At 37.0% G+C, this 15,691-nt stretch overlaps 1 protein-coding gene across 4 annotated transcripts in view; it reads right to left on the reverse strand.

Annotated features, from left to right (window-relative positions):
* Nucleotides 1-15,691, reverse strand: part of GKAP1 (G kinase anchoring protein 1) — a 78,972-nt gene that overhangs the window by 40,863 nt on the left and 22,418 nt on the right. For all 4 annotated transcript variants that reach the window (XM_034967503.2, XM_034967502.2, XM_063593989.1 and 1 more), the window contains 2 exons: nucleotides 8,166-8,243; nucleotides 4,279-4,402 (listed from right to left, as the gene is read on the reverse strand). In XM_034967503.2, coding sequence (XP_034823394.1) covers nucleotides 4,279-4,402; nucleotides 8,166-8,243 — 202 coding nt within the window. The remainder of the gene's footprint in view (nucleotides 1-4,278; nucleotides 4,403-8,165; nucleotides 8,244-15,691) is intronic.

A 15,691-nucleotide genomic window follows, 5' to 3' on the forward strand; every position in this document is an offset into this window, starting at 1 on the left:
TTGAAGGAATTTAACATACAAAAATGTAAAAAAAAAAAAAAGAAACTGAAATAATTTCAAAATTATCTCCTATGAGTTATAGAAATCATTTAAGAGTTTTCTAGGATTCTCATCTGATTTACTTACTTTTCTAGGTTTAAGATGTTAAAATTCAGTATATAATTACTAATTTACTCAGCTTAAGGAACGTCTTATCCTAGTAAATCCCACCCATATCAAGGGATATTATTGCATTTTAAGCATATGAGTTCCACATGATCTAGTTTTTTGGTTCCACATAATTTGGGAGGTGGGGGGAGCAAGTCAAGGGGACACAAATATGTCCAAAATCAAATCACAGGTTACTATAACTACAAAAAATGTTCAGATTACTGCTTTTGTGTAATGAAAAGGTAGAATAGTAATTTATGTCCTTTAAAACTACTAGCTATTTTATTTTAAAAGCATATATCAAGGTGATTTAATAGCACTATTAAAAAACCTAAAAATTGATATATATTTATAGAATTAACACAAAAAATAACCCATAACAAATACATCTAGATGAAACAAATTATTGGCCTAGAAACAACACAGCATTTCTGGAAAGGAATTATCAAGAGCAGAATGAGGAAAGCATAAGGGAATCTAAAGTACAAATAAGGCCAGGGGCTATGGCTCACACCTGTAATCCCAGCACTTTGGGAGGCCCAGGCGGGCGGATCACCTGAGGCCAGGAGTTTGAGACTAGGCTGGCCAACATGGTGAAACCCCATCTCTACTAAAAATAAAAAAACTAGCCAGGCATGGTGGTACACACTTGTAATCCCAATTACTTGGGAGGCTGAGGCATGAAAATTGCTTGAATCCAGGAGGCAGAAGCTGCAGAGAGCCAGGATCATGCTACTGCACTCCAACCTGGGCGACAGAGCAAAACTCTGTCTCTAAATAAAGTACAAATAGTGAGCAAGTATTCTTATTTAAAGTAGAGATGATCAGGATATCTAATACTTAACAATGCTTCTTGTGTACAGCAGAAATTTTCTATTCTCAAGGACTAAAAATAATATAACTTTCTTATGACTGAGAATCTAAAAGCTGGTCCAGTTCTCTAAAGAATTTCTTGATCAGAATAGTGTCCATAAACACAGTAAATGCCAAAATCACCAACTTTAGATCAAACTACCAAATCTTGGTAAATTAGACAGTCACTCTTCTAGCATGTTCTATTTAGCATACAGTGATGCCAGAACCTAAGGAAGAACCTCAACTGTGTTAATCATGACTTGCAAAAGCTGTGTAGGTTCTCTTTAATAACATACTGATGTTTTTCTCAAATTTACATACCATTTAAGAAATCAAATGTGGAAAACAGGAGTTTTAGAAAGCATTCTTTCCATGTTTCTGCCTAGTTTTTAATAAAATGTATTTCTTCTTTTTTTTTTTTTTTTGAGATGGAGTCTCACCCTGTCGCCCAGGCTGGAGTGCAGCGGTACGATCTCAGCTCACTGCAACCTCTGCCTCCCGGGTTCAAACGATTCTCCTGCCTCAGCCTCCCGAGTAGTTGGGACTACAGGTGCGTGCCACCATGCCCAGCTAATTTTTTGTATTTTTAGTAAAGATCGGTTTCACTGTGTTAGCCAGGGTGGTCTTGATCTCCTAACCTCGTGATCCGCCCACCTCGGCCTCCCGAAGTGCTGGGATTACAGGCGTGAGCCACTGTGCCCAGCCACTTCTTTCTTTTTTTTTTAAGAGACAAGATCTCACTCTGTTGCCTAGGCTAGAGTGCACTGGCATGATCATAGTTCACTATAGCTAGCCTCTGGCTCCTAGCCTCAAGTGATCTCCTGCCTTGGCCTCCCAAAGCACTGGGATTAAAGGTATGGTCCACTGCATCCAGCCCAAAATAGATTTCTTAGGTGAAATCTTTTTTACTAAACTTGGATTTTTTTTTTTTTTTTTTTTTTGAGATAGATGGAGTTTCGCTCTTGTTGCCCAGGCTGGAGTGCAATGGCGCAATCTTGGCTCACTGCAACCTCCACCTTTTGGGTTCAAGCAATTCTCCTGCCTCAGCCTCCTGAGTAGCTGGGATTACAGGCATGCACCACTACGCCCAGCTAATTTTTTGTATTTAGTAGAGATGGGGTTTCACCATGTTGGCCAGGCTGGTCTCAAACTCCTGACCTTAGGTGATCCACCTGCCTCAGCCTCCCAAAGTGCTGGAATTGCAGGCGTGAGCCAACGCGCCCAGCCTTTTTTTTTTTTTTTTTTTTTAAACGATGAAGTCTCACTCTGTTGTCCCAGGCTGGAGTCCAGTGGCACAACCTTGGCTCACTACAACCTCCACCTCCCCGGTTCAATAGATTCTCCTGCCTCAGCCTCTGGAGTAGCTGGGATTACAGGCACACGCCACCACACACCCACCTACTCTCTGTATTTTTAGTAGAGACAGGGTTTCACCATGTTGGCCAGGCTGGGCTCGAACTCCTGACCTGAAATGGATCCACCTGCCTTGTCCCTGCAAAGTGCTAGGATTACAGGCGTGAGCCACCACGCCCGACCAAAACTTGGAAATTTTAATATGTATTTGTTCTTTTAACCCCAAAACAAAGCAACTTAATCACTGGCAGCCTACAGGGAAAAACTTCCTTGATCCTCAAAGGAAAACAATATAATCTTCTAAATATATTCTCTGATTTTCAAAGAAAGGCTTATTTCTGAAAGCAGTATTTGGGTTTTTTTCTTTTTGAAATTATTGCTATGGTAATATTTATCCTCACAGAACAATGCCCAATGTACTAAGGCTGAATTCATATGAGTCAAATAAAATGCTCTGTCAATGAACAAATAGCTGTTCATACGGTGAGCAACTATTCTGACGGGTATAGACACAGCGCTGTTCAATAAAATTTTCTGTGATGCTAGTAATGTTCTATAGCTGGACTAACATGGAAGCCACTAGTCATATGTGACTGAGCACCTGAAATATGGCTAATGCAATTAAGAAACTACATTTTCATTTTAATTTTTATTAAATTGCCACACATGAATAGTAGCTACCATACTGTACAGCACAGGCTAAGTATTTTTAACATTTCCCACATTAAATATAATGTGCTTTGCAGTTTATCTTCAAAAGTTTAGTGGATAGTAAAATTCCTTCTGTCTTCTCCATTTGATAAAAAATACAAATACTATAAACACTTTTCTGGTAATAAGTCTCATTCTAAAATTTGTATTTTAATTTTCTAAGATGCAGTTCCAGATAACTTGAAGAGGTTGACCAACAATGGCTGAAATATGAAAATACTATTCCTGGTCTACTGTAAGCCAAATCAGTTTATGTATAAGGAAAATAATATGTTTCAAGATGACTCAAACTACAAATGTCAGTTTTTATTTTCAGTAAGTTTTAGGAAAGAGACAAACTCAAAAATACAAAAAGATAAATTCTTACTAAAGTTTTATGGGGTTTTAATGACTGATTTTAAATTACTTTAAAACCCCAAATGGTTTTAGTTTATTTCCAAACAGTTTTGTCCCTTCCAAAACTCATGTTGAAATTTAATCACCACCAGGTGTGGTGGCTCACGCCTGTAATCCCAGCAGTTTGGGAGGCCAAGGCGGGCAGATCTCCTGAGTTCAGGAATTTGAGACCACCCTGGGCAAGATGGTGAAACCCTGTCTCTACTAAAAAATACAAAAGACTAGTTGGGCATGGTGGCATAGGCCTGTAGTCCTAGCTACTCGGGAGACTGAGGCATAAGAATTGCTTGAGTCATGGAGGCGGAGGTTACAGTGAGCCATGACTGCACCACTGCACTCCAGCTTGGGCTACAGAGTGAGACTCCATCTAAAAAAAGAAAAAAAAAAGAAGAATTTAACTGCCATTGTAACAATATTAAGAGGTAGGATCTTCAACAGGTAATTAGGCTATCAGAGCTCCACCCTCACAGGTGGGATTGGTTATAAAAGGGCAAATTTGGCCCCCTTTTGCTCTCACTCTTGCCATGTGATGACTCGTCAAGAAGGCCCTCACCAGATGCTGGCATCTTGATATTGGACTTCCCAGCTTCCAGAACTGTGAGCCAATAAACTTCCATTCATTAAAAATGACCCATTCTCAGGTACTCTGTTACAGCAGTACAAAACGAACTAAGACAAAGGTTTACATTTTTTACATTCTACATGATACATGAATAACTTTTACTTATTGTTTAAAAATTAGACATTTACAACTGAAGTATAAAACAGATGTAGAATAGTTCTTTTAGCATAATAGCACTGTATATACATTACCTTCCGAATGAAAATCTTTTAGTGATACTGTGAGAGGTCTGTCTTTTCCCTGATGATTCTTTCTTTTATCTTTTTTATTCATAACTTTGGACTGAGTTGAAGTATTTTCAGCATCTTCATACTCCTAAAAAGAATTACCAACAACAATTAATTTCAGTTTACAAACTGTAAAATAAACTCACCAATAGGTAATATGTTTCTTAAAGTTTATTTTTTAAAGATAAAAGGCAAATAAAAAACCAAAATTTAGGGTAGCCAAATTGTATAAAGAGATACCTCTTTATTCATTTACTCAATCCCTTACATCTTAAACATTAAAATGAAAACAAAAAAAGTCATACCTTGGCCTATAACCCCCTCCTCATTGCTACCTTCTACCTTTCAAGACCAAATTTAAGACAATAATCAGCAATTTCCTGCCTCATCCCACTGAAATCTGGCTTCTGCTGGTCTCTGATACTAAAATTAAGGTCAATCTCCTCTTTATTGCCATATCCAAAACACATTATTTTTTTCAAGCATCTCTTGGTTTTCTTAATACATTTCTGACTACTGCTAAGTTTCCTTTGCTGGCTTCTTTTCTCAACCTTCTCAAAAGCATAGCGGTTGTTCACATTATCCCACTCTTAACCTATTTTTTTAATGCTTTATACCCACTGCTCTTCAATCTCAAAGTTTAAAGTTCTACCAATAAACTAATTATTTCTGTATAGACAGACAACTGAACTGGAATGTTCAATAAGCATCTCCACACGAAATGTATTCTATCTTTCCATCTCACTACCCTGCCTTCCCCACTCAATCCTTTATGAAGTACCTTGTTACGCCACCACCATCTGCACATCTGTCTAAGTTGGAAACCTCAGAGTATCCTTGCCTACTCTCCTACACACCTTACAGCCAATTAACTACTAGGTCTTGTTTAACTTATCTCCTGAAGATATCTTAAATTCATTCTCTGTTCTTTGTACATTCTGTCATTCCCCCATCTCCCTTTTGCTTGGATACTGCAACAGTCTCCAATTTTAGCTCCTCAATCCATCTTCTACGCTGCTACACGAGTTTCTAAAATGAAAACCCAAAATCAATCTAAAAGTTAAAATGATTAAACAGCTTTCTGCCAATGGATGTATAAAACCCAATCTCCTTGCCTAGTACATGAAGAAATTTATGTCCTATCCTTCTGGCTGTATCTCCAGAAGTTCTAGGTCCTTAAATGACAGTTTTTCAAATATGCTATATTCTTTCACATGTACACATCTTATATACTTGCCACTCCTTCCTTCAGAATGCCTACTTTCCTCTTGTCTACCTCATGAACTTCTAACACATGTAATAAGACTCTTTAAAGAATCCTTTCCTAAAACCCATCCCCAACAAAGGCACTGAAAAGCCTTCTATTATTCTGAATTTCCACTGCACTGAGAACATACATCTCTCAATACTATACACTATGTCTCCCTCCACTACACTCAAGGGGCACACTTTGGCTATTCAATAATTATTTGGTGAATAACTGACAGAATAGAACAGAAAATGCTATCCCAGCCAGGCGCGGTGGCTCACGCCTGTAATCCCAGCACTTTGGGAGGCTGAGGCAGGCGGATCACCTGAGGTCGGGAGTTCAAGACTAGCCTGACCAACATGGAGAAACCCAGTCTCTACTAAAAGTACAAAATTAGCCGGGATGGTGGCACATGCCTGTAATCCCAGCTACTCGGGAGGCTGAGGCAGGAGAATCACTTGAACCCGGGAGGCGGGGGTTGTGGTGAACCGAGATTGCGCCATTACACTACAGCCTGGGCAACAACAGCGAAACTCTGTCTCAAAAAAAAAAAAGAAAAAAAAAGAAAAGAAAAGAAAAAGAAAATGCCATCCCAAACTTTAGTTATCTGTTATAAAAATCCTTAGGCTAAAACAATTGTATTAAAAGTTGTTTTATTGAATATTGACTTTTATCTCAATGACTACCCATCAATGTAATCACATCAAACTACCCATTGCATACAAAAGAAGTTCCTCCCTTCTCTTAGTCATTATTGTCGGCTAAAATCAATGATTTTGAGTACTACACCTATGACTGTGCAAAGAACACTGGCTGGGAGTACGACATTTTATCAACACTATTTACTCTATTTCTCCTCTAAGAATACAGGTAATCCTTCTAGCTTTAGAATCTAGACATATATCCATAAGTCTAACAGCAAGAAGTCACCTTTGTATAATATTCTATTTGATAAATTTTATCTCCTAATTGAGCAAGACAGGATTACTTTTCCAGTGTAACCTGACAATCCATTTAAATGATTAAATCATAGTAAAACTAGCTGTATCAATTTTTGTAATTTTCCTGCTTTGTGTCTAAATGGGTATGTAACAATAATGGTTACAGTTCATTCTTCGTTATTTGGGGTAACAGAAAGGGATATGGAAATGAAACACATATAATATATACAGCCCACTTTATTAGCAACTTTTTTCCTTTTCCCTTGAACTATAAATAACTAGCAAAATCAATGCTGTGAATTTTTTTGTTAAGATGGGATCTCCCTTTCTTGCCCAGGCAGGAGGAGTGCAGTGGGATGATCATAGCTCACTGCATCCTCTAACAGCTGGGTTCAAGGGGTTCTCCCACCTCAGCCTCCCAAGTAGCTGGGAATACAGGCTCACACCACCATGCCCAGCTAATTAAAAAAAAATATATTTAGAGACAGTGTCTTGCTGTGTTAACCCAAGCTAGTCTCAAACTCCTGGCCTCAAGCAATCCTCCTGTCTCAGCTTCCTGAGTAGCTGCTGTGAATTTTAATTATTCACTTCTTTTCATTTTGGATAAAGACACTAATGCACAAGGACATGGCCAAAAAGTCTTAAGGATGACCAGAGGCCATTTATGATCAACCACTGAGTAATCACAGCTTGAACAAATGTTATAAACCAAAAAAGAATCGCAATAAATGTTACGGAATAAAATGTTAAATGATATTAACGTAATGAATACTCACACAATTTAAATACGGAAACTGGAAACCAACACTTCTTTTTACTTAAATCCTCCTTCAATAACAAGCTATAGAATGCATTTCAACACACAACCTAATATCAAAGCTCAGTAACAAATGCTGAGTTTTCAAGGCCAAAATTTCAGAAATGGCCTTCTACTTTATTTGATTTGTAGTGCAACTCTGGCAGAGGGTCTCTCAATAAATGCCCCTGTACTGTAATAGCCCATATTAAAATTTTAAATCCACTTATTTTTTATGTTCATTTAAAATTAAAATAATCGGCAGGGCACAGTGGCTCACACCTGTAATCCCAGCACTTTGGGAGGCCAAGGTGGGTGGATCAGCAGAGCTCAGGAGTTCGAGACCAGCCTGGCCAACATGGCGAAATCCCATCTCTACTAAAAAAACAAAATTTAGCTGGGTGTGGTGGCTCACGCCTGTAGTCCCAGCTACTCAGGAGGCTGAGGCGTGAGAATCGCTTGAACCTGGGAGGCGGAGGTTGCAGTGAGGTGAGATCATGCCACTGCACTCCAGCCTGGGCAAGAGAGTGAGACTCGGTCCCAAGAAAAAATAATAATAAAAATAAATAAAATAAAATTAAAATCATCTGTTGTGAATTTTATTCTCTCTCTTCCCTTCATCTTGGGTGGGGAAATTCCTTAACATTTCAAGTCACCAGACAAAGCTTAATTCCAACTGTTTCTGTTCTATCTCAAAACTTGAGAAGGAATCCTATTATAAACACTTCTTGGTAATATTTTATTATGGTAATGAATTTTTGGACAAACTTTTATAGAAAAATTTTATGTAAAATTCAAGTAGGTTGATTTGAACCTCTCACCACTTAAACTTCTAAAATATCTAAATCAGTAAGTATGTAAATACCTTTTTGTGCTCTTCATATTCTAGTTTACTTAGTAACAATGCCTTCTCAAGATCTGCTTCAAACATTTCAGATGTCAGCTACAAAAAAAAAGTTTCACAATAAACAGACAGTATCATTACATCACATGAGCAAAATAACCATACATATTACTATATACAGAGGAAAAGAAAGCAAATATGTTAAAAAACAATATGGATTCTCCAAAGTTATCTAACCATGCCAAACTAGGAAGCCTATATTCTATAGAAGACATCAAAATACAAACTTCCAATTTTGAGATTTCCATTTCTCCTCTTCATTGTTAATTATCTATTGTATATGATATAATCTTACTTTTTACCTTAATAAAAAAACTTACCAAATAATTGGCACTATAATAGATGTCAAAGGCAACATTCAGTTCAGGACACTAAAAATTATGAGTGATTATTACTCAAAAATATAAGAATACTAAAAAATAACTCAATAAGCATTATTAAACACAATATACCATTTCACGAATATAGAAAAAACCACAGGTACAAAATAAGTTTGCCAAATGTCCTGGCATATGCCAGGTGTTACAGAATAATTGTTCATAGTGCATCTTTTTACTCTCAAAATGATAAACTATATGGTTGCTTTAAGTCATCTAATAATGATTCTTTGTGATATATATTTGTTTCTCTTTTTCACTAATCAATCTCACCTAACTTTTTAAAATCCAGTTTTCACCACCCTCCAATCCAATTAATCTCTACAAGACTTACTTTTCCTAATTGCCAAACAGAATGTTGCAGTAGTTGGATGCGACTTTGAGTTGTCCACTACTGGGCATAAGGTGAGTGGGTTTGCAGCTGTATATAAGATAGCTGCAACATGACATGGGTAAACATCCTGGATTTGTGTACATGTATGTGTCTATGTGTACAGGATAACAAAAGCATAAATTTAGTGGGCATCTCTTGTTTTTATCTGTCCAGAATCCCTTCCTCGATTCCTTTAAATAAGTGCACTTCATTCCAAAGTCCCATGGTTTCAGCAGAACAGCCAGTCGCATAATTCTGTACACTAAGCACTACCATACCACACAAACACCCAAGCTATCATCACCAATGACAAAAGGTGGGGGCAAGTGATCCAATTCCTTTTTTTTCCTCCCAGGAATTAAATTTTGAGAACAAAGAAAAAGCAGGTGGGGTTTAATTATCTGATTATAACACTCGAAAAATGACATCTACTAGCTCATGCCTCTGAGCACTCCCAAATTCCTTGGTTTCCAGCTTTTTCAAGACCTAATTATTTAGTTTTTAATTCAAATCTGTGAATCCCTCAGTATCCTTCAAAAAAGTTTTTTTGTCTAAGTTAATCATAATTGTTTCTATTACTTAATGATTTTTAAAAATCTAAACTAAACTAGAAACCAACTCCAAAAAGAAGTGATCTGTTTCAAAGAGAAACCTTAAAAACTAGAAAAATCTTAATAGACACTATGAACTAAACATTTCTAAGCAAAGTCATCCCTTTGAAAGCATCTAATCCTATGCTGATACAATAAAAATAGAGGAAAAAAAGATTAAGCTTACACAGAAAAACAATCGAACGCAGAAAAATACGATTAGAATTAAAATGGTAAGTAAGGCTATATAGAACTAGAAAATCAGATTAAGCCCAGTGTAAATTATACATACTTTATGGAATAACTGAAAAGAATTGAAGAATTACTCTAAACTAGTAATTAGCAAGAAAAAGTAATAAATTAATCTTTTAGTCTTACTATATACACTTATGTACATGGGTATTCAACGGTTATAAGGTAAAAGGAAATTTCCATCAATTTCTCCACCTAACCTCATGGCAAACTGATAATAAAATGTTTCACTAAACTTAAAGGACAGTAATCATCCCAACAGAAAAATTAACAAAACTAGGCCAGCACAGTGGCTCACGCCTATAATCCCAGCACTTTAGGAGGACGAGGTGGGCGGATCACCTGAGGTCAGGAGTTTGAGACCAGCCTGGCCAACATGGTGAAACCCCATCTCTACTAAAAATACAAAAAACAAAACAAAACAAAACAAACAAACAAAAAAAAAACAGCCTGGCATGGTGGTGCATGCCTGTAGTTCCAGCTACTCGGGAGGCTGAGGCAGGAGTATTGCTTGAACCCAGAGGCGGAGGTTGCAGTGAGCTGAGATTGCACCACTGCACTCCAGACTAGATGACAGAGTGGGACTCCGTCTCAAAAAAAGAAAAAGAAAAAAAGAAAAAGTAACAAAACTACTTGTTTATTCTGAACAAAGCTTTTCAATTTGCCACTAAAATGTTAATCCCTATTGATGACATTTAATTATAGAAAGGGCATTTGAGATTATTTCTAATATGTCACATAGTCTGATGATATTCCAGAAATAAGTTAGTGGGCAGAACAGGTTAGGAAGTTGGAAGTCTTGTTAGATGTCATTTTTATTTTTCATATTAACTTACAGAATTTAAATGTTAAGGCAGTTCATTCTAATCGCATGATAAAAACTGAATGAAATAGAAATTTTAGGCCAGGCGTGGTGGCTCATGCCTGTAATCCCAGCACTTTGGGAGGCCGAGACAGGCAGATCACAAGGTCAGGAGATCAAGACCATCCTGGCTAACACGGTGAAACCCCGTCTCTACTAAAAATACAAAAAAATTAGCCAGACGTGGTGGCGGGTGCCTGTAGTCCCAGCTACTCGGGAGGCTGAGGCACGAGAATGGTGTGAACCCAGGAGGCGGAGCTTACAGTGAGCCAACATCACGCCACTGCACCCTAGCCTGGGCGACAGAGCGAGACTCCGTCTCAAAAAAAAAAAAGGAAAATAGAAATAGAAATTTTAAAGTAAAAACATATGGCCCTCCCAGCAACTGATTCTGATTGTAGCTCAGACTTTAAATTTACCTTTTAATTGTTAACACAAACTAGTATACAAGAAAATGCAGGTAGACAAAAATGATTTAAATTTAAATTTTTGAAAACTAGAACAAATCTTCCAAAAATTTCATTGTATGACCAATCAGCCACTAAGGATTCATTTAGAGTCTTCTAGGGGCTGTGCCCTCCCTGCCTGTGGGGCTTAATTTAAAGCAGCAGCATAAATTTGGCTTTTGCCCTTGAAGAATTCCTACCCAGTTGAGGATGTTAAGATTAACGTGTATGAACTACAGGAAATAGAATAAGACATTAAAAGAGCTACAAAAGTTGAGAAAAAGAAGATCAACAACAAATGTGATTCAGGAATACAGAAAAAAAATCCTTTTAAGTTGGTATTTAAATATAGATACAATTTGGATAGGCAGAAATAGAACTGCAGGAAGAGCCAAATTATGTTAATGTTATAATATTAAGAATAGATATACTATGGGATACTAAGGAAAGTCATTCTGACAAAAAGTGAATTTTAAACATTACAAGAGAAAGATGTGGAAAAAACACAGGCTTTGGGAGATCACAGAAATGGATAATTTAAATTCCTATTCCACCCATGCTAGCTGTGACTTTGAACAAGTTATATTAACTCCTGTGAATCTCAGAACATTTAAAAAGGACATTGGAATATCAACTGTACAAGGTAGTTTTAAGGATTTAAAGTTGTAATATGTATGAAGTACCTAGCACAGTTCCTGGCATAAGAGCAGTACCAAATGAATTAGAATTACTCTCCCATGTTGGAGAATAGTAGAAAATAAGATTGCTTAGTTAGGGCAGCATAAGGTTCCAGACACTTCCTAAAATTTAAGGCTATAGGGCAGAAAAAAGAGGAATGCTAATATTAAATAAAAGTAATTTTTAAGATATAAACTGGAATATTAGAAGAATGAGAACCTAGAATCAATGTGTCTGACTAAGCCATTGTAATCTCAGACAGCATATGGGTACCTGGACCAAAATGTAGCAGTGCAGAAAATAAAGAAGAGACTGATCAAGTTTTGGAACACTGACAATATGAAGTGTGAAAGAATCAAAGATAAGGTTTTTGACCTTAGATAACAGGGAGAATGGTAGCACAAGACTAACACATATCAGAAAAGAGAAAGAAAATGTGATTCAAAATTCTCTAAACATATCTTTATTCTCTGTCAAAGACTGCTACAACTATAGCCGACAATCTACTTAATCAGTAAATGTATAGGTAAAAGAGAGAGGGAGACAGAGACAGAGACTGGGCCTATAAGACAGGCTCCAGGCAATAAAATGCAAATAAAAGCATACTTTTAAAAAAGTACCTTGTTTAAGTTTGCGAATGGGAAGTTCCTTATTATTTTCTTTTTATTTATGGGAGTAGGAGGAAAGGAAGAAAAAGAGGAAATAGCAGGCACTAAAATGCCTACAGAATTCAAGAAGATACTTACATGTGTCCAAGATGGAGTACTTCAGATCCCCTTCCTCTTGACTTCCTCATTGCCTCCTACTCCCCATCTAGTAGTAAAACATTTTTTCTTCTATTTAAGCAAACCTATAGCTCAATCAGTTAAAGAGTATGAAGAACCAATGAAAAACCTAAAGGACAGTAAATATTTTGGTACTAACATTTTTTAAAAATTAATTTGTAAGTCTAAGTACCATTACAATTTTACTCATTTAAATCCAAACAAAATAAATTCCAAATGAAGAGTTAGTCTTCAATTCTCATAGGCAACATGGAAATATAGTTACTATAAAACAAAAGAGATCACCATTCTGAAGACATCTAACACTTGCAGCCAACTGATTGGACTTAATAGCAGTAGTGCATAGTGGTCCTCTAACCCATTAGATTTTCAAAGTGTAGACTACATATCTTTCAGTAATTTGGAAAGCAAGATTATTTTCCCAGAAATCTTACAGTAGTCTTATTGAACATAATTATTCTAAAGGTTGTCAGAGTTCTACAAAAATGACATATATAATTCACATTCATTACCACATTCAGTTCATCTCAGCTAATGTATTTTTATGTCTTCTGAGTGCTGTTTGCATTTACTAAGTCTGTATTTTTGTTGTATGCTTTATCACACCTCCAAGCAATAAAAATGGTTCATGAGTCACAAAAGAATTAAAAGTAGTAATGAAAATAGAACCGTAAATAATGCAACTTATAAAAACACAATAAATTTTGAAATTAACAGGACTCCAATACAGTGAATATAGAATATAAACGTGTATGTGTTAGGATGAGAGTGATGTCACAAAAGGAGCAGAAAAGGAAAGTTATAAACAGAAAATTAAGATAATGAATATTTAAAATTTTCATTTGAGTCATCCATCTATTTGCTCCTAGCTACCTGTCATGAAATCTGGTCAGAAGACTGGGTGTGTTGGCTCATGCCTACAATCCCAGCACTTTGGGAAGCTGAGGTATGTGGACTGCTTGAGACCAGGAGTTCAAGACCAGCCTGGGCAACATGGCAAAACCCCATCTCCACTAAAAATACAAAAAATTAGCCAGCCATGGTGGAGTGTGCCTGTAGTCCCAGCTACTTGGGAGGCTGAGGCGGGAGAATCATCTGAGCCTGGGAGTCAAGGCTGCAGTTAGCCATGATCACACCACTGCATTCCAGCTTGGGCGATGGGAGTAAGACCCCATCTCAAAAAATATATGAAAATTAAAAAAAAGAGAGAAAGAAACTTGGTGAGACCAGTGGCCTGAAGATATCACAGTTTTTGTTTCACTTTCAAACAAAGCCAAGGGACCTGTAGGAGTCTTTCCAGAACAACTACTAAGTAATGCTTTCCAGCATAAAAGTGATTAATTTTGTTGCTAAAGAGCCAAAAATACAATGGATTTATTTGAATTTACACTCCTTATAAGGAAACCAGGTAGTCAAACTACTGCCAAGGGATTTATTATACCAGCCACACAGTTAATGATAAATATTACACTCACAAACAAACAAAACCAGAACAAGCTATTGGAAAAAAACCTTTATCAAATGAACTGAAGGATGTCACGTAAGAGAGAACTTGCTATTGTGCACATACTAACAGACATGTCACTTCAGAGTGAGAAAAATACCAGTGATGTGTAGAGTTTGAATCAATACAGTAACTGAAGAAATACACAATAAAATTTGGTCTGTTAATCACTGAAACCCTTAAGAAGAGATTTTTCTACTTATTTTTTGAGTCATGACTTCTAAAAAAAGGTACACTGGAATCAATAATATCAGTGCATCATGCATAAAGCAGATTATACCTGAAAAACATCTACACAGAGATTTATTCATAGGCAACAGCTGTTGGTGAACAATATGTTTCTTGATCTTGATTTAATCGTTTTAAAAAACAGTGGCTGGGTATGGTGGCTCGCGCCTGTAATCCCAGCACTTTGGTAGGTGGAGGTGGGGAGGAGAGGATCATCTGAGGTCAGGAGTTCGAGACCAGCCTGGCCTGTAAAATCCCACCTCCACTAAAAAACAATACAAAAAACTAGCCGGGCGTGGTGGCACATGCCTGTAATCCCAGCTACTCAGGAGGCTGAGGTAGGAGAATCGCTTGAATCCGGGAGGCAGAGGTCACAGTGAGCCGAGATTGTGCCACTGCACTCCAGTCTGGGCGACAAGAGCGAGACTCCATCTCAAAAAAAAAAAAAAAAAAAAAAGTGAAGATTATGCATACAACCAAGTCAAAGCCATGCCCTACATATTTTTTTAAAAACAGCTTTACTGGGATATAATTTACATATCATTTTATACATCATGTATCACATGACACTCATTTCAATTAAGAAACATACACATCTTTTGATATATACATCTAAGCAAATAAAGGGAATATAAGACCACTTTTCCACAATGAAGTGTGCTGGGATAGATACAAGTTAGCTGCTACTTAGAGTTAATTCTTTATTGAACTAGCTTAAATACTCACCACTAGTGTTTTTTTATTGTTTGTGCTCTTTATTTAGATTTTCTTTTTAATTGACAGGAGCACATCTCAGAAAAATTTGCAGAAAGGATAATGGTGGTATACTCTCTCAGTTATTGTTATGTCTGAGAGTGTCTTTTTTTTTTTTTTTTTTTTTTTTTTTTGAGATAGGGTCTCGCTCTGTCACCCAGGCTGAAGTGCACTGGCATGATCACGGCTCACTGCAGCCTGAGTAGCTGGGACTACAGGCATGCGCTACCACATCCAGTGAATTTTTGCATTTTTTTGTAGAGATGGGGATTTGCCATATTGCCTAGGCTGGTCTCGCGAACTCCTGGGCTCAAGTGATCTGCCTACCTTGGCCTCCTAAAGTGCTGGGATTACAGGAATGACCTGCTGCACTGGGCCTGAGTGTGTTTCTTTCACAATCACACAAATGACTTCTAGGCTAGATGTGAAATTCTTGGTCCTAACATTTTGGTTCTGGTGATTAAAGTAGCCAGCCTGATTCTTCATCCTGTGTAGGCAACCAGTTTTCTCCTGTGTATATATTTATACTACTATTTCCTTATTCCTCATTCTTAAAATTAGAATCTAATTCTTAAAAGACTTAAATTTGGTGTTCTTTTCAAGCTTAGATTTTATCAAAATAATCTTTTTTCTTTTTTT

The sequence above is a fragment of the Pan paniscus genome, chromosome 11 (assembly GCF_029289425.2).
Source record: "Pan paniscus chromosome 11, NHGRI_mPanPan1-v2.0_pri, whole genome shotgun sequence".
NCBI classification, from domain to species: Eukaryota; Metazoa; Chordata; class Mammalia; order Primates; family Hominidae; genus Pan; species Pan paniscus.